This window comes from Lemur catta, chromosome 2 (assembly GCF_020740605.2).
Source record: "Lemur catta isolate mLemCat1 chromosome 2, mLemCat1.pri, whole genome shotgun sequence".
Classification (NCBI taxonomy): Eukaryota; Metazoa; Chordata; class Mammalia; order Primates; family Lemuridae; genus Lemur; species Lemur catta.
Genome location: NC_059129.1, coordinates 53,686,604 through 53,706,948, shown reverse-complemented (window position 1 = coordinate 53,706,948; position 20,345 = coordinate 53,686,604). Strand labels below are relative to the sequence as shown.

The 20,345-nt window shown below is 34.8% G+C and overlaps 1 protein-coding gene across 4 annotated transcripts in view; it reads left to right on the top strand.

Moving 5' to 3' along the window:
* The first annotated feature begins 2,866 nt into the window (after positions 1-2,866).
* Positions 2,867-20,345, top strand: part of SUPT3H (SPT3 homolog, SAGA and STAGA complex component) — a 447,473-nt gene continuing 429,994 nt past the window's right edge. For 2 of the 4 annotated variants that reach the window (XM_045542086.1, XM_045542087.1), the window contains exons 1-2: positions 3,004-3,110; positions 11,724-11,824. In XM_045542086.1, the coding sequence (XP_045398042.1) occupies positions 11,724-11,824 (101 nt within the window). In that variant the 5' untranslated portion in view covers positions 3,004-3,110. Of the gene's footprint in view, positions 3,111-11,723; positions 11,829-20,345 lie in introns of those variants that run through there. The other 2 variants (XM_045542085.1, XM_045542088.1) reach the window with 2 other exon arrangements.

Below are 20,345 nucleotides of genomic sequence, written 5' to 3'. Positions count from 1 at the left end.
GGATCTCTTGAGCTCAGAAGTTCAAGACCCGCCTGAGCAAGAGTGAGACCCTGTCTCTACAAAAAATAGAAAAATTCGCTGGGCAAGGTAGCATGCTCCTGTGGGAGGCTGAGGCAAAAGGATCGCTTGAGCCCAGGAGTTTGAGGTTGCAATGAGCCATGATGACACCACTGCACTCTACCCAGGGTGACAGAGTGAGACTGTGTCTCAAAACCAACCAACCAACCAAGCAACAAAAACAAACAGAAAAACAAAAAACTGAGGCCCAATGATGTTATTTGCCCAGGTACCATAGAGCTGAACCATCTTTTTGGTCAGAACAACTTGGTCTAAACATAAAACAAGATATCTTTGAGATCGCCTGAAAAATAGTTCTCAATGTCAAAAAATTAACTGAATGCAGCAACGATTTAACAATTGCAATATGTAGTTCTAAACAATATGCAATTCTTTCCAGTTTATTTCCACGGTGACAATTTAAGCCTTACAAATCTAAGGCAAATATAGCAAAGGATAAAATAATTGGTAAATAGGAAAATAAAAAGTCTCCATAAGAATCCTAACAAATAAGAGTCATAGATCACAAGAGGAAGAATTTGCAGGTCATCTAAAGTGAACTATCACTGTGGCATCCACATGAGAAAAAACTAGTTCTACAGAATCACAGAGATATTAATAGTTCTATATTAGCCATGGCTTCTGCTATTCTTTCGAGAATGAGGGCTTCTTTATTACCTAACCTAATAATTTTTAAGAAGCCAATGGGCATTTTTACTTTGATGTAGACACTTCCTTTTTGCACTAGTGAGTCTACATGAAGGTTATCATGGCAGAGGAAGGTAAAAGTCTACACTAATGATGCTTCATTTTCCTTTAACAATTTTGTTCAGGTGATGGAGACATTTTTGTGGAGTGATACGATGTGTTTGGCCTCCTGATGTGTTTTCCACACATGCTTTGGAAAGCTCTTATTTTTCTGAGAAATGGTAGTCATCAAAGCCTTACCTTCAGGAAGAGCTTCACTGTTTTAGCTTTGTTATAATTAAGATATCATAGTTGCATTGCTAGTTTAGTGTATTTGATATTAATCTAATGGAAAAATATTTTTGACCCTTTGTGTACAGCAATGCTTTCAAACTAGAAGCAAAATTATATCTAAATCAAATTTTAAAAAATGGATTTTAAGATTCCAGCAGGTAGGAACACTAGGACTCAGGTAACTTCAAAACTAAGATCTCTGCCAACAGCACCATTCACAGTATCCTAAGAGTGAATTTTTAAGTTCCCTGTACCAGTGCCTTGTTTAATTCAGTTTCCTTTCTCCATGTCTCACTTTCATTAACTTCTGTTGTGTGCGGTTATATGTAGGCTAAACATCAGTAGTCTGAGAGTAAGAAGATTCTAATAAACTAGGTCAAATCTGGTGAAACTCCAGAAACTACTATGGCAACATTAATTGAACCTAATTTTAATTGAAATGATCTGCTTGGAATTGTATTTCTTTAGATGTGATAATTCATTTTTCCCTTAATTTTCTGTTAACTATTTTCTTGGAAACGTACTCAAGAGTTTTTCAACTATTCTATAAACCAGTCTTTTTCTGTAAGAAGTTATTACAATTCTCATTCTGTTACTTTCCCTTATGCTACCTACTTTGCCCAACATTGAATTGAGCCCTGATTTACACATTTACTGATCACTCACATCCTAAATATAATTATCCTTTTGGAAGTTTAAGTATTTGGCAAATACTTAAGTGTTGGGAAAATCACAGAGAACCAAAGACAAAACTTAACAGAAAGCTCAACTACAATCCACAGAGGAAATAACCAAACACGTTGCTGTTTTAAACCACATAAGCAAATAGGAGGAAGAAAGGGATTAATTGGGAGACACATACAGTATTCATATGCAATAAAGTAACTTAAGCAGTAACGCTTAAAAAGACATGGTGAAGGTTAATAGTTGAATCCCTTTAAAATTCAGCATAGTAGGAATGGACGTGAGGCATGGATAATCAGTTCTCTTCCACAAGCAGACAAAAAGAATATTAAAAATATAAATAAGACTTCAAATAATACACTGAGTGAAACTCAAATCATTATCTTAAACAACCGTTATTTAATGAATTACACCTGGATCGATCAAATGTGAGACAAGGCGTAGAATTCAATATTGGGGGTGCAAGATTTAAAAATGAGGAACAGGCCAAAATCCTCAAGAAAAATAAACAGGCTCGTCCAAAGAAAGCCTTCAAGTAGAAAGAGCTTTCGATAACAAAAACATAAACGCCTGAGCTTAATAAAATGAGTTGGGGAAAAATTTGATTGTAGACCATCTCCCACTGCCTCTCGAATGATTCTCTGCAAGGGCAGGGGCCCGGCGGAAGAGCTGGTGTTTCCCCGTCCCAAGAAAGGGTTCCCCGTTTGACACTCCAGCGTCGCAGCCCTTTGGGGAGATAGTCTTGCAGACCTCTCCGTGTCCTTCCGCCATTCTAAAAGCACAATCCGGCTACGGTCCCCGTTCACCCCAATTCCTGAATAGAAGATTATATCGGCCGATCTCTATCCTGCAGTTGAAAACCAACTTCCAGTGTCGGTCACCAAATCCTTCAAAAACTCTAGCCCTGTCAGCCCCGTTCCTAAAGCACACAAGCGTTGGACCGCGTACACCCTTCGGTTCCCAGCTCATCCCCACACCTCTTCCAGCGACCCCGATTCTACGCCAGCCGCGCGGCTCAGCCCAACCCGCGCCGAGCCCTGAGGGCCGCGCGCAACGCCCCGCCCCCGCCGAGCGTGGCGGAAGTAGCTTGCGCTAGAAAGCGACCGCGCGCCACCTGGCTGAGCGCGCATGCGCCCGCACAGCCAGTGGCGGGGGCGTCCGTATCGCTACCTCCTGTCTCCAGAACCCCCGCCCCACCGAGAGAGTCGCGCTCACGCCATCTTGTACCCCCCCCTCCATACAGCCCAGTCACCTTTTCTCTTCCTACACTTTCTACCCCCCACTTCCAAGTGTGTCCCGGGCCGCAGCAGCTGAAACCGCACCAACTCTACCCCCACAGTCTCCACGCGGGACGCGCAGCCGTGCCTACAAGTGTTCTTAAAGCAGAGGTTGTAGGGGGTGTGGGGGGCGGGGCGGGGGCTGCGGGCTGGGGAAGGTCAGGGAAGCCAGAGTGGGGCCGCGCGGCAAACCCGGCGTCTCTAGGCCCCTGCAATGGCCACTTCCTGGGCCGGGCCGGAGGGCGGCGGCCGGGCAGTAATTGGCGACCGTGCGGGAGGGCCGAGGGGAGGGCGGCCGTCGGAGGCGCCGGCCCGGCGTCCCGGTTCCCCTGCGGAGTGTGGAGTTGACTCCTGACTCCTCCCCGTCGGCGGGTGGGGGTGGGGCGGGCGGAGCGGGGCAGACGAGCGGCGGCGGGGCTGCCGGGCTGGGCTCTGCACCTTTCGCGGGTCATCTAGGTAGCGTGTGGAGGGGGCGTGGAACCCTTACAGAAGGAAATTGTTGCTTTATGGCACGGTGGGAAAAGAGTTAGGCAGCGTTAGTGGGAGTGTAGCATTCAGAAAAAGGAAAAGATTTACTCTGTTTTCGGTGTCTTTGACCAGTGGGGAAATTATTTAGCTGGTCTTTGCCTAGGTGTTTTGGTCTGCAAATTAGGGATCGTTATAGCTAGTTCAGAATCGTGAGGATTATGTGAGAGAACACACATTAAACGCTTAGAACAGCCCCAGGCGCTGCTCAGTACATGTTGTAATTACTTTTGATCTCCATGTTTTACGAGCTTGGAATGACTGTGACCTTATTTTCTCAACTAAAATCGGGACACTTGGTGAGACCGAAGTTATGGGGACAGTGGAATATAATATCTGACACTCAGACGATCCTCGAGACGTAATGATTCTGTAAATGTGGGTCAATTAGCATGCCTCCATGTGGTTAGTAGAAATGTTCAACTATTTCATTGGAAAGAAAAATGTATTTATCTGGGAGGAGAGGACATGGGGTCTTAGTGTATGTGTCGGACAGACCTTGGACGAGGAAATAAATTCCATCTGCAGAGATTTGCTTGAAAACCAATTTGAGGATGGAACTGGTGGAATTTGTTGAATTGTCCAAAGAGGCTGAATTTGACTAAATATGAGTAACAGTTTTGTGGTAGTGCTTTGCAAAAGTACAATATACTTCATTGTGCTGTTGCAAGTTTCTTGTCTCAGGATATTCTAGCAAAGTGTGTCTAGATTTAGAGCTGCACTGTTTAATAGAACTTTCTGCCATGATGGAGATGTTCTAGAATCTGTGCTGCCCCAATATGGTAGCCACTAAGCAGAGTGCCTCTTGAGCACTTGAAATGTGGCAAATGTCACTGAGGAACTTTCTTTTAAATTCTACTTATTAATAAAATGTAAATAGCTAAGTGTGGCTAGTGGCTACTGCATTGGACAGCATAGGTCTAGAATCTAGAAAAAGCCCTTCCAATTCTTGATTTGGTTGAGTTTTAAATAAGAGAAGCCTACTCTTGGAACATTTATTGCCTTAGGGAATCATAATTATATCAAATAATGCCTTTCATTGAAATATTATTTCAAAGCATGGGTCTATTAGTACTTACATCTTGACAAATTAAAGCAAAGCATTGTTTTGACTCTTAGGTTGTACAGCTAATGCTAAGTTTAATTGGAGAGCCATGACAACACTAACTATTAATCTTTTCTGTAAACATTATTGTACTGTATTGTGATCATTGGTTTCTCCTGTCTTTTACCACTTTGGTTAATTTTCAGTGAAAGCTTTTCAACTCTTTTATTCCTGAAGTTTTTGCCATTTGAAAGATGGTGCTTTTTTTTTTTTAACCTTTTGTGTAATAAAGCAATTGAATAAATTGTAGTAGTAACCCTTGAGCATTGGGACAATTTAGGAGTAGTTTTGTGATTATCTGTGTTCAAAACTTTTGATGAGATAAGTGAAATTTGGTGATAGATGTTTTACAAGATTACTTTCTTGGAAATACATGTATCTGTTTTTCTTTCTAAGGCAAGTGTTTATAAAGTCAAGGTTGAAAATAAAACTTAAAAAAACTTTATAGATAGCACTCCTAACTCTGGTCTGATGTCTATAAAGTGATGCCCTTGGTCTCAAGGCTGAAGATAATCATTACATCTGAAACGATAAATTAAAGCTCACGAATTAAGTCATATGCAAAGAATAGGCCATAATACACAAATCAAAAGGGGTTGCTCTTAGGTAGGGTGACTGTATACCTTAATTTTTCTGGGGCAGTCATGGTTTAAAGCCTGGTTGTCCCACCCCAATTATTAATAAAGCCCTTTTCACTATCAAAAATGTTCAAGTTGGGACCACATAATAATATGGGCACCCCCTAATTTTAGACTTATTGAAATTTGTAATACTCAATTTTAGAAGGTTGACCCTATTGAAATCTCAGAAATATACTTGCTTTAAAATAGTAGCAAAATTATTACTTTTGTGCTTAAATAGGTAAGATAGATACCAGGAGTAAGGCCAAGTAACTTGTCCATTTAAGCCACTGGTAATTTGAAAATTTTGCTTTGGATAGAAATCTTGGGCAGCTTGATTTTGGTACTCTCTGAAAAAAATCATCTTTTGGTATAGGGAGCTACAAAGCATGTTAGGCCATGTCAGTCCAATCAGAAGATTGAATATTTGTGTTGAAATAATGCTTATTTTATGGAGAGATTGAATAGTGAAATCATTTAGAAATCTGCTTATTATGTATTAGAATGTTAAGGGTTTTGCTTATAGTTTACTTAAATAATGATAAATCAGCCAAATGCATTATTGTATTAAATTTATACTGCAGTGGATAAAATATTTTATTTAGGGTCTGAAACTCTTGATTTGAATCCTCACTCTGCAACTTACTAACCGGGTGATTTGGGCCAAGTTGTTTAATCTAAGAAGCCTGTTTCCTCATTTTAAAAATGAAGATAGTAATATAGAACCTACTACTAGGTTCATAAGGATTAAATGATGTGATGTGTTGGATGCAGCTCAATAAATATTAGTTGCTATAGCTTTAAATTTATTGGATAATTAGATCTAGAAGAGATTTTAATGTTCTGAAATGTTCTGTGGATTGGTCGAAAGAGCACTTAAAAACCAATTCTGAAAACCTAGCTTTTGCCCTTTTCTGCCGTATTCTCTTTGTGATTTCAGTTAAGGTATTTAAATTTTCTGAGCTTTAATTTCCTCATCAGTAATATGGAATTAACCTCATCCCACTTCCTCACAGGATTGTAGGTGGGCATTAAATGAGAAGTTCATTTGTAAATTCCTTTCTTATTTTACAAACATTTTTGTGTTTAATTGGTTTTGTCTCATCTTGTCTACCTATAACCTCCAGTAAAGACAGACCTTAAATCTGCAAAAATTGTTGTTTATTTTGTGTAACAGCATAAATAGTGTATAGTAGACACTGTTACTGAAGACAGTGCTCTTTTTAAAATAATACTGTAAGTTACAATAATGGTACTTTATTGATCTGGTTACAATATATTCTCTGCACAAAACAACTCCATACTACTGATAGGGGAGAACCAACATTTTCTCTGGCACTTAATGTGTTCCATCCATTGTGCTAAATACTGTATTTCATTTATTTATCCAGACATGTGATTCCTACCTATTAGATGATATAATGAAGCTCTTTCGGGAATTGGTCTGTCAGGTTTTTTTGCACTGTATTAGTGCCTCTGAAAATATCCAGCTTATAGTTAATGGATATTGAAGGTTAAATAAGATAATGAACATGAAAATAGCATGCAGTTTGACATGTGGTATGTGGGAGTTACTGAAAAGCAATATTTATGTAATAATCGGGCAGTAAATTGAAATAATCTATGTAAATTTACTGTTATACGTAAAATGCCATACGAATATAAATTACTGAAAAAAATCTTGAAGTGTACTTTCGTTATTTTAAATGCTGTAGCAGTTTTATGACTGAATCCTATATAGTTCACTTTATTCATATCTTAGCCTTTAAGAAAAGACTACTCTAAATCATAACATTCTCTCCTTGAGAATATACAGCATGTTTAATGATAATCCTTGTGATATGGTTTTAAGAAGGTATACTTTTGCTTAGATTCATCATCATCATTATTGTTAGAATGAACTTAGTGCCTTATATGTACCAGACACCGCCGTAAGTGCTTTCCATGCATTATTTCATGTAACCTATGAGAGTATTTTTAATCTCCATTTTAGAGATGAGGGCACTGAGGCAGGGAGGTGGCATGACTTGCCCAAGGTCACATGGTAGAGCCTGTATTTGAACTGCAGAGCCCAGCTCTTTAGTGCTACACTGTGGTTTGGCATAGGCAGATATTTCACAACACAGTTCACAAATTGTGGCGGTCTTATGAGTTAGTTATGATGAACTTTTATTTGTATGTTCCTCGTTGTATAGTAGAAAGAACTCTGGACCAGGAGTCAGGGGACCTCAGTTTAGTCCCAGCTTGTATCACTAAATAGTGGTGTGTCCTTGGGCAGTTCAAGAAACCCTTCTGGACTCCAGTTTCCTCACCTGAAAAATGAGGGATTTGGGTGAAATTAGTGATTTTCAAACTAGTTCTGAAACCTGCTCAGTTGTCTTTGGTTCCCCTCCCACCAACTTGCATAGTTATACTTTGATCTGTTATAGTTGTTTATCCATCTGCCTAGGCTTTTCTTTTAAACAAAGAATTCCTTAACTTTTTAAACTCATCAGTCTTCAAGATAACTTAACGACAACCTAAGTCTCCTGACTGCTGTGTGTACAACTCTTCATTGTTCACATTATTTTAGTGTGTTAGGAGATAGGCATCTTTTACGAATGAAAAAAGGAAGGCACCACAATGAGAGTGTTTTGTTAAAATATAGTATATCTAGATAGACTGAATATTTCAGGTTATCAGTTACCTGGGATCAGAGCCTATTTTTTATTAGATTTGTGATCTTCAGTCAAAATTTTTGCTCTTAGTTTCCTCATTGGTAGAGGGAAAATCCTTGCCCTGTAGGGTGATTGTGGGAAAAATGTGAGCTAATACAGGTAAAAGACCCTTTGTAAACTCCAGATTCATCTATTTTTCACATATCTACAGTAGATCTCCCCTTCCTTTTTCTTTTTAGTCACATAAACTGTTTTTGACATCATATTTTGTTGAATTGTTTATGTTTAATACCAAATTTCCATAAGGCTTAATCTTTCTAAAATGAATCTAGACTGGAAGAGAGTCTTTGATGTTTAAGGGACTTGCTCCTTTTTTGGATATCTTTGTCAAATACACTTACCTGTTACTATTAGGAGTATAATTGATTCCAGAATTTTCCACACATCTGAAAAGTTAACCATTAAGTCACTCAATTGATTTAAAAACAAGTGTTTTGATATTGGAAAAGTAAGCCTTGCTGTATGCTGTTTGTCAGGGTTTGGAAGTTGTGTATTTTAGGATAATCTAGTAGGCACATTTGCAGTGCACTTTAGGGACCATTTTTGCAAAGAATAAATTTTTTTTTGAAATAGTTTTTCTGGACGAATACTGAGTATGAAAGCAATGGAATAGAAACTTATATCAATAAGAGACTAAAGAAGAAAAATATGATACTAGAACCTCATGTGTTTGAACAGTCTGTCACTGGCCTCCTATATCTGTAAGTTAAAAAAAAATTGTTCATGTAGCTAACTAGGATATGTAAATGCACAGCTTATATATCTGTATCTATCATCTAGAGAGAGAGAAGCGGGAGAGTTTTCATAGTTCACAGGGTGTTCTGTTACTATCTTCAATTCAGATATATTTTTTGAATGTCCATTATGTGGTATGTATTGTTCTTAATACCCTTGTGAGACAGAAATTATTCTTGACAGATGGAGAAACTGAATTTGCAAGATTAGTTGATCCTTATATGAGGTTCTATTATTGATTAATTATCCTTCTTAACAAAAACCCTATGGCCATGACTTTTATTTCACAACATCTCTCACAAAGCTTTTGCAGGATTTCATCCCCACTTGAATGTTTGAAAGTTGTCTCAAACTTAACATGGCCCCAACTGAACTGGATTTTTTCCTTTCCAGTCTTCCTGATCTCATAAATGGCACCACCACTCAAGCAGTTGCTTGGGCCCCAGACTTCAGAGTCATCCTTGACTGTTCTTCTCTCAGACCCCATGTATAATCCAGCAGCCAATCAGCTCTGCCTTCAAAATATATTCCAGAAATCTGACCACTTCCCACTGGCCTGATACACTTTATGATGTGTAATATCACTAAAATCAAAACTTTTTTTTGGTAGCAGTATTTTCTGAGGAAAGGGGTCTATCTTAAATTCCATCATTTTAAATTAAAAGATAAATGCTGGCCAGGTGTGGTGGCACAAGCCTGTAATCCCAGCAGTTTGGGAGTCTGAGGCAGGAGGATCACTTGAGGCCAGGAGTTCGAGACCAGGATTTCAAGACCAGCCTGGGCAACATAGCGACTCTCATCTCTATCCAAAAAAAAAAAAGTGGGGCATCGTGATGCACACCTGTGGTCCCAGCTACTTGGGAGGCTGAACTGGGAGAATCTCTTGAGTCCAGTTCAAGGCTGCAATGAGCTATAATTGGGCCACTGTACTCCTGCCTGGGTGACAGTGAGACCCTGTCTCAAAAAAAAAAAACCGAACACCAATTTTTCTCTGGAACACGATTTTATAGGTGTAATATAGTACTGGCTATTGGCTTAATGATCAGGTTTAAATAGTTTTAATCATAAGTGAACTTATTCCTTGGGTTCGCGTATTAAACTATGGCATGTTGAAATAATCTAGGTCCCAATCTGCACATCTGAATTCATTTTGTAAAATATGGCAAACAGCTGCATTTCAGTTGAAAGCTGAAACAACTGCAGAACATTAACCCATTGAGAAGATTACAGTAGGTTTTCAGTTCCATGTTAACTGTATTTATTAGAGAAAATTGACTTGAGTGCTTCTGCTTTTAACAGGATTTTTTTTTAAATGTCTGGAAGAAAGGAAGTAAAGCATTGGAATGATAGGACTTTGATGTGTAAGAAGTTAATGTCTAAAGAAGTTAATTGTCTAAACCATCAGAAAAATGTGGGTATGGGAAATATTTTAAAGAGTAATGAGCTATCAGCTCATCATGTCAAGAAAAATGTTATTCACCTGTTTGATTTAAAAATTAAATAACATGACTGTGAAAGGATGATCATGGTTATAATAAACTAGAATTGGGACCCTTTACCTTTTACCAATAAATACCCTGATGTGAAACATTTGTGGTTTTAATATGCATTTACTTTATGAAATATCTCCTCTTCAGGGAGAGTTAAAACAGTGACTGGATTTGAAAATGAAAAAGGGGCAGGTTGCTCCAGCAGTGTCTTAGGACATTTGACCATAGGATAATCCCATAGAATGGCATGTCTGTCAAATCTGACGAGTCAAATCATAATTGTTTTTTTCTGAGGTCCCTGAGAGATCCAGGCCCCCCCCCCTTTTTTTTAGCACTTTGTCCTGATTCTGCCTGCTTGTGGAAGTCTCCTTGGTTTCCTGTTTTCTTCCAGTCTTGGACTCTTGATGTAATTTTTTTTTAACTTAAATTTCAAATGGTAATGTTTCTTTTCCTATATCTTTTGTAGAAAGTACTTACTCCAAAAATCTTTGTGAAAAAAATAGGACAAATTTAGGCTTAAAAAATGTGATGGCCTGTTTTAGCATTAGGTTCTTTATGTGTGGTAGAATTTTGGTTTTCGGGCTCAATTTGAATGGAGCTTTTTTCTTTTCCTTTTCTTTCTGTGCATTTGTCTTAGATCTTTGTTGTGTTGCCTTCTCAAAAGCTTCATATAAGTCTTATCTCAGGCAGTGATCTCTAGTGGCTTTTTTCTCAGCTTTCTTTCGTGGGGCTAAGCCCTTCTATTTCAGCCCTTGGTGAGTGACCTGGGTTTAGGTTCCCTTTATTAATTTTATCATTACTGATGGGAGTGGTCAGATTAGAGGAATATATTAAGGAGATAAATTTGGTAGCAATGTGTAGAATGAACCAAGACAGAGAGACAGAAGATATAGATAAGAGTTCATAGAGGGCCATGGCAGTAGAACAAGAGTGGAAGGATGTGAGAACATAAATAAAGTAGAATTTACTTGGGTTCTTACAAATTATAGGGTGCAAGAGAAGGAGTCGAACATAATCACTGAGATTTTGAGCTGGAGTGACTAGTAATTAGTGATGTCAACAGTAAAATGGAATTAATTTATAAGGAAACTACTTAATAGTTGTTGAATTGCATTGAGATCTTTAAGTTAAAATATTCAACTTTTTTAAACTTGTGTGATTGTGAAATTTACAAATCTAAATTTATATAAAAGCTTTTAGCAGATCAAGAAAGGGGAGTTAAGGTCTTTCTGCTTATTATGATAGCTGACATTTATTGTGTACTTACTGTGTGCTAAATACTGTTCTGCATCTTTGCATGCATTCGTTTAATTCTCACAACCCTAAGAGGGTGGGATTATCATTCCCATTTATAGTTGAGGAGATTGAAGCACAGTCTGTTTTGCACAGATTTGTGCAAAACAGAAATTATCAGAAATTTAAATTTTCTATACTTTTTGAAGTAATTTATAATTGTTTTCATTTTTTTTATGCATTTATTAATATTTATAGTTAAATGCATCTTGTAAGCTTTATTTCTCCTTTTTATTTAGATGAATAATACTGCAGCTAGCCCGATGTCTACTGCCACTTCAAGTAGTGGAAGAAGTACAGGGAAGTCTGTAAGCTTTGCAGCAGAATTGCAGAGTATGATGTAAGTATGTGTCCGCATACTATTACTATTTTAAATTTACTCATGTTGAAGAAAGACAATAGAAATAACAAAATTTGTAAAACTTCAAAATAATTTGTATTTAATCTGGTAAAAATGAAATAGTCTCCGATAACATTTTAAATAGCCATATGCAGAAGAGACAAAAATTGGTTAAGAATGCTACAATGGTACTGTATTTGACAAATGAGTATTGGTTCATCTTTATAAAAGATAGAATGAATAATCATGTAAATACATTTGCTCTAATTATTATTTGCTCACATCTGTGTTATGGATTGTTACTATTTTAGTTTTAGATTTAGAAGATTTTGAAATGGGTTATATTCCTAGTTAAAATGTTTTCATGGAGAAGTTCTTGGTTTTTCTCAAATGTCTTAATAATTTTATGAACTTAATTTAAATTAGATTTTAGTTTGGTAATGTTTGGAATCACTATATTTCAGAACACTGGGAAAAAACTTAGCAGATTTAAAAAACACGTCATTCAATATTGGAGAAATTGCAAGTCATTAAAATTTCTTTTGACTCTATTCAGCTTGATTTCATTGAGTCAGACTACGTATCTTGATTTGATAGGAGGTAGCGTATGTATCAGAAATGTCTGTTGACACATAGTAGTTTTTCTTTATTGCTGAGACAGTTGTCTACAGGAGGGTCAACACATTATAGCACTTCTTTTCCTCTGGATTCATGACTTAATAGGCAGTTTTTAAGAATGTTTCTGTTAAAGGTTTAAGTGTCTTCCTGTTGTGGATTTATATTGATAGCCTTCATGGTAGATTAACACCACTGTATGATGATTATTCAAAGAAAAAATTACTTTGAGCATGTATCTATAGTTGCTTGGTAAATATACTTTAAACAGCATTGAAAACATTTAGGTCATAGGTTCTCACACTTTTTGGTCATAGGATCCTTTTACAGTCTTAATTATGGAAGACCCTAAAGAAGATTTGATTATGTGAGTTACGTCTATTAATATTTATTGCTTAGAATTTAAAACTGAGAAATAGAAAAATTATGCATTAATTTGAAAAGTAATAGGCCTATTATATGTTAATATTTTTGTTATAGAAAATTATATTCTAAAGCCCAAAATTGATGACACCTTTTGTTAGATAGGAATAAATTAAACCTAATTAGGAGCTCTATGTAGTGAGACTGTGTTTTAAATTATGGAAAATTTTAAGGGTTTATACTTGTATACATTTTTGTGGATTAGTTTAACTTTTTTCATTATAGTTTTAGTAGCTTTATGTTAAGAATCTTTTATGTTGTATCAATTATGTTTTAAATATTAAGCATGTTTTCAATGGTTTATAGTAAGGTGAGAAAATTCATTTTTGTGTAGAGCTGGTTCATTGATTTCCTTTGTATTTTTAAAAAAATTTTAACTTGGAAATTTTCAAATTCATGAAATTATAGAGAATAGTATAATGAACCCCATGTATTAATCACCTGGCTTTAGCAATAATTGTGTTTTACCAGTCTTATTTAACTTTTCTCCCTACTCCCAACTTTTTAAAAAATATTTTAAAGCTAATACCAGGTATATTATTTCAAAATTCATCATATTTATCGAAACAATATGTTGGTTAAAAACAGATGATATATAACAGAGGTCAGCAAACTATGGCTGTGGGTTTGCTGCCTGTTTTTGTAAATAAAATTTTATTGGACCACAGCCATCCTCATTCATTTATCTGTTGTCTATTGCTGCTTTCATGCTATGTGGCAGAGTTGAGTATTTGTGACAGAGACCATGTGGCCTATCAGACTGAAAATATTTATTATATGGCCTTTTATAGAAAAAGATGGATAACCTCTGATCTATAAAAACATCTCTTTAAGAAGAAAGCTGTAGAGTAGCATTTCCTTTTGTCATTTATAGGTAGGAGAGGTTCTACTTAATGCATTTGATGGACCTCAGGCTATTTAAGAAAACTGAGAAAAAATACAAGCTAAATTTAGCACTTTCATATTAAATACTTTTGCAAACATCTTCCCAACCAGTGTACCTAAGCTAGATTCAGATTGCAAAGGTTATTGTTGGCCACAGCTCTGGAATAAATGTACATTTTCCTTCTATTTCAAACCTCATAGAGTGGCCGCTCCTGATAGTTACATTCATCATTTATAGTCTGAAGTTATTTTTTTCCTCTTGTGAATTTCTTCACAGAACAGGGATAAAGGACCAAAATTGGGGGGATTTTTAAAAATTTACCAATATTTCCATTGGTATAAGAAATTTAGGCTTTTGATTATATAAAATTAGAATTGATGTAAAATTGATCCTTATGTGCTCATTTCAAATGAGAAAGTGCAGACTTAATTAAGCTGCTGTTTTTATTTTGTGTTGGAGGAATCTCATTCTGTGAATCCCTACTTCACTATTGCTGTTTCACAGTTCTGAGCCTGTTTGTATTGCTGCTTTTCAATTCTCTGCTACTCTCTTTCCCATCTATTCACTATTATTGAGCTGTTTTTCTCCTGGCTCCCTGCCCTCTAAATAAATAACAATATTGTAGTGTCATTTCCAGGAATAGTTTCACTGAAAGGTGTCTAATTGTTAATCACAAATGAAATTGTCATGATCTGCTATTTAATACAGAACTGGCAGCCAGTCTGTTCTATCAGAGCCTTGAAGAACTTACCATATTTTAAATTTGGGTGGTAAATACCACTAGTGAAGCACTCCTTAGGAAGTGCTTCTAGGAAGTGCTTCTACAGATTTTAAACTAAAGGGTTAGTAGTTACCTAATTGCTAGTGGGTTGGGTTGACAGCAGCTGTGCCTTACCTGGTTCTTATAACTGAGTACATTTGCTGTATGGTCTTTATCACAGCTCTTTGAATAACCTGTGCTAGAAGAGTTCACAGTTTTTTTATTTTTAGGTTGTTGAACTCAAGCAGCCTATAAATTTGAAAGTGAAATCTTTTCAATCCACATTGCAGGTATTTTAACAAACTTCTTAAGAATTTTAATTAATTTAAAAAGTTTTCATTGAACACTTTGTTTCTTATTGTACCCATTTATATATTTCTTGCCTTGTCATGTTGTACTTTTTCAGGTTTATAGGCCTGGTGATGATGTCAGGTTTCACAGCTCAGTAGCATTTGGTATGAAAGCAAATTGAGAACATGAAAGCACTGTGTAATGGAAAGTTGGTTATACTTTTTTTTCCCTTTTAGAAATGAAATAGGAAATGTTTAGTTCCTAAATCCAATTGAGTTAAGTGCTTTTGTTAAACAAGTGTCATTTTATAAATGTGGCATAATAAAATTTTGATTTTGTATTTAAATATTACTATCAGTTCTCCCATGAAAAGAAAATAACTGGGACTTTCAGTTTAGAATCATCTGTATAATTACCAGGGAGAAAAATATCTTGCCTACTCTTAGAAATAAATTCTTGAAATTCAGAGAGATGGAGTTATTTGAATAATTCTGTGATGAAAATCCCTAGTTACATGAGGAAAGATAGGTAATTCACAGATCTGTCATTCTAAAATTGCAATGTATTTGCTAATTATCACACTGGAGAATGGAAGTCCCTGTTCTGAACTAATTTGATGGCAGAACCAGGCCCTAATTGATGTGCAACTATTTATAGTCTTCACTTATTTTTAGTGTGAATAGTCATACATTCCACTGTTCCTGAGTGCTCCCCCAGACCCTGCTGAGGATATTATGTAGCATGTGGTTTATGTACAGCATTAGCTTTCAAAAACCTGAAAACTTCTGAATTCTACAATACATCTTTCAGTTAAGGGATTGTGGACTTGTATCTACCTCACAGGGTTAACGTAAAGATTAAAGGAGATTCAGTTAAATAAAGTGCATGGTAAAAGCTGTCCTGTTGTTATCTTTTTAAAAAATAATTATCATCATTCACTTACTGATTAGGAGGTTTACAAAAGGTGTTTCAAGTGCAGGAGGAAATATTTGCAATTTATGGGAAGAATTTCTTAATTATAGACAAAAAGGATTTGTCTACATTACAGCATACTGCTGTTCAGTAAAACTTTCTACAGTGATGGAAATTTCTGTTTCTGTTTTGTCTAGTATGATAGCCACTAGCCACATGTACCTATTGAGTGAATTAAGTAAGCTAGGCAGCTGAGCAACTGAATTTTAAATTTCATTTCATTTTAATTAATTTAAATTTAAATAGCCACGTGTAGCAAGTGCCTACCATATTGGACAGCACAGAAGAAATGTAGAAACTATAAGTTATGTAGAGAAAACTTTTTCTGGGTTGCATGTATTTTTATTGAAACTGAGAAAATGTTATATCCTGCTGATTTTATATTTTCTTTTAATAGTCATTGGCTTTTTTCTTCTTCCTCTTTTTTTAAAATTGTCATTATTCCACAATTCTTTAAAGGTTTGAAGATGATAATTTTTGGCTACTGTGGCAGGTCAGATTTGATTGGGAGGTTTATTATTACATTCATGTTCCATGTTTTAGAAAGTATGACTAATGATGTGTTTCTTAAAAAATTTTTTTGTGAATATATGTAACATATATACTTAACTACTTATGAAAATTTTGTGACTGTACCTCTGAATTTATTGTGTTACACTTGATTCTCATGCCAGCAAGTATAATTGAATATATAATATCGTTGTGAGTTTTGGGTCCCCATTTTTAGGTAGCTATATTTGTAACATTTCTGATAGCTATAAAATTAGCAATATGTTATATAGTATTTTGTCTATTCATTATTTTTGTTATGCTGAGCCTTTGAAAATTTGTTTTAAATGTATCAGTTTCAAAATTAATCTTTAAAAAAGGTACTGGATAAAAAAGGATTCTTAAGTACTAAAAATATATCAGAGTGATTAGTAACTTTGGATAGGAAATTAAAATTTAATATCTATGATTATGTGTTGATTTGCCACCTTACAGTAAATTTTGTTGATATAGGATGTAAACAACTCCTCAAATTAAAAGGGTATAATTTCAGTAAAGAATAGTAGATTTCTAATATAGAGGAATGAATCTTTTTAGTTTTGACTGTTTGCTGATTCTAAAGGCCCATGATAGGTTTTAAGTTTGCCAAAGCACAGTCTTGATTCTCTCTAGATGTGAGACTGATGTGCAGTTTTACAATACAAGGAAATAAGAATTGACTTATCTTGTGATGTATTTTAAGGTGGTAACATATATTAACATGTATGTGCGTGTATGTATATTTTTAACACATTAAAATATATCACAAAAACGTATGTTGGTATGAATATTCCACCTTTTGCAAATATATCTTTTTCAGATATCTCTGTGTAGATATTTTTTAAAAATCTTAATTAAAATACCATATGCCTTTTAAAAAAATGTTGCTGTAGTCATTAGAAAGTTTTCTAATTGGCATAACATTTTTTCCTGTGATAGAATAGGGTTCAAAACCACTTTTCTTGAGAAAAGTATTGAGAACTAATCCTTGATCTGTTATATATGACAGACTGCTTTCTTCCTTTACTTTCCATAGGTTTTTCTGTCTTAAAACAACTACATTATTACCAGTTTTTGCCATGGCTAGTAGAGTGTTACTAGCCTTTCATGGCTTTCTCCCTATTCCTGTATTACACTGACTGGCAATGTATATTTAATAGGGTAAGGGGTTAAGTTAAATTTTTTGGACTGGCCTGGCAATCAATTAATATTTATTTATTCAACAAAAATAACATTCTTTTTGTGTGGAATTACTTTCCAAATAGTCAAACTTGGAATACAACCCATGCCTAAGTCATGCACTGATAGTATTTTTTTTATTCTGTTTCTTCCAGACTATAATTTGATCTTATCAATGTCCTTTATAAATATCTCTAATCTTTTAGAAGTATGTGAACATAGATAATGTTTATTTTTAATAGACAATAAAACTTCACTTTTCTGGGATTTGTAATAAAATATAAATATTTTAATGGGCAAATTGATACAAAGAAAAACAATGCTATATGTGAGTGATTAAAATAGCATGATACAATGGAGAAGATTATAAATTTTGGAGCTAGAAGATCTTGGTTCAGTTCTTTCTGTATTGGTGGATTTTATATGTTAGAAACAAGTAACTACCACCCCCCCCAATAAAAGACTCTGGAAATGTTATGGATAAAGGAATTGTTATAGTAACATTTTATTCTAAATGAAGTGGTTTTTTAAAAATATTTCTTTATTGTAGAAGTTCATGTTTTTTTCTGAAAAGAGAAAATCAGAAAACACGGAAAGATCATAATGAATACCTTAAATTCACTGAATTAGAGTGCTATTAATGCTTTAGTATTTCACTTTCCAGTTTTTCCCCAGTATGTATAAAAAATTAAAAAATAAATACCAAAAGTCCATATTATAATTACTATTGTGTAACTTAGTTTCTATTCCATTATGCTGTCTGTAAACAATCTTGTTAAATACATTAAGTTGTCTCTAGTTTTTTAATGTTATGGATTGCATTGCAATAAACTTCCTTTCTATTTATGTATCTTTGAGCATGTGATTGGGTATTTCATTAGGACTAATATCCAGAAGTAGGATTCCTAGGTCAGAGGGCATACTTGTTTGGAAGGTTTTTGATGATCTTCTATAAAGGCTTTAATGAGTTATAATCCCACTAATAGTGTACATATGGTCTTGCCAACATTGGGTAATGTTATATATATACTTTTTAGTGTGTAAGAATTGTTTTCAGTTTAGTTTTTTTTAATTTTTTTATTGATACATAATAATTTTACATATAGGCTACACATTTACACATTTAAAAATAGGTATGCAGTAAAAAGATACTCTCCTATGCCTGTTGCCTGGTTTCATTCCTTTGAGTAACAAGTCTTACTCTTGTGCATTCTTCCAGAGTTTCTTTGTTCACATATGAACAAATATAAATATGATCTTTTTTTTCCTTTTTACACACAGAGTACATGCAATAAGCTTTCTTTTGTGCTTGCTTTAACATTTTAAGATAATTTATCTGGAGATCCCTGCGTGGCAACATATAGAGAAGGAGATTGTGTGTGTGTGTCTGTATGTGTGTGTGTAGTTACTATTTGAATAATTCAGGAAGGCTTAAACACAAGATAAGCCCCTTATTATTCAAGGAAACTGAGACAACTGCTAAATGAGTTACCTAAGTAAGAAGAGGTAGTAAGACTTTTACACAGATAAGCAAAAAGAAGAAAAAAGCTGTGTATAATCCTTTATCAAGAAAGAGTCAGACACTTCGGGGTGTATGGTAGGTGCATGACTTATTTTTTGAAAGTTCTTAGTAATTTTTAGTCATTATTGTGCTTTTTTGGTACCTGCCTTTTTTTCCTATTTAATATATTGTGAACAACTTTCTGTGTTATTAGAACTTACTATTTCATTGTGTGGCTGTTGTTAATTGCCTGTTGAGCCGTTAGATTATACCCAGTTTTTCCACTATTAAGAAATGATGTAATGAAATCTTGGTATCTATTACTGTCAGGTTTTAGAAGAAGAATTTTTGAATTTAAAGGCTTTTTTATACTAAGTTCTTCATTTTTCTTCCAGGAAAGTTGAACCCGATTTACATTTCTATCAAATTATGAGAGCACCTGCCTCTATCTTTCTCTCTTACAATTTAACAGTAAAATATTATATTGTTTTACAGCTTTTCTTTGACTACTGAGCTTCAAAATACTTTTACCATTTATAATTCTTTGTTTGTGGTTGTCTCTTTATATTCTTAGTATAATTTTACCGAGTTCTGTTTTTTTAATTATTTATTAAGGGCCTTTAATATGTTAAAGGCATTGACCCTATGTTAATTACATTTGGCATTCTCCCTATCCCTTTGTCCCCCAGTCTTTTCGTTTCCTTATGGTTTGCTTATATTGATTTTTTAAAAAATATGTGAGTTTTCACGTAATTGAATCATTCTTATATATATTATTGCTTCTGTCTTTGACAGAAAGTCTTATTCTCAATTTTGATATCTCTCTTCATGTATTATATTTCAGGTTTTTAGTTTCTGCAGTTTAATATTTAAACCATTTTGTTGTATGATGTCAGGGAGGGTTCTAAGTTAAAACAATTTTTCTTCAGATTGATATGTCAGTGGTCTTACCACAACAAATTGTATCTCTTCCTTTCCCCTCGGAACTGAAATGCTACCTTTATCAGATAATAAATTATTACTTTTGACTTTTCTGCTTTGTTACATTGAATTGTTTATTCCTTTGCCAGGACTGCATTATTTTAGTTATTATAGCTTCTTAATATGTTTTAATATTTGATATTTTAGTTCAAGTCCATCTGCATAACCTTTCTTTTTAAAATATTTTTTGACTCTTTTCCTATTCTTATTCTTCCAGATAAATTTTTAGGAATCATTTTATCAAGTTCCAAAACAAATTCTAAGAGCAAATTTTAAGCAGCTTCATTTCTCTTTTTATGCTTTTTGCTGTATACTCGGATTTCAGACATTGGTCTATGCAATTCATTTTACTTTTAAAGTTGATTAATGAAATAATTTTATATTG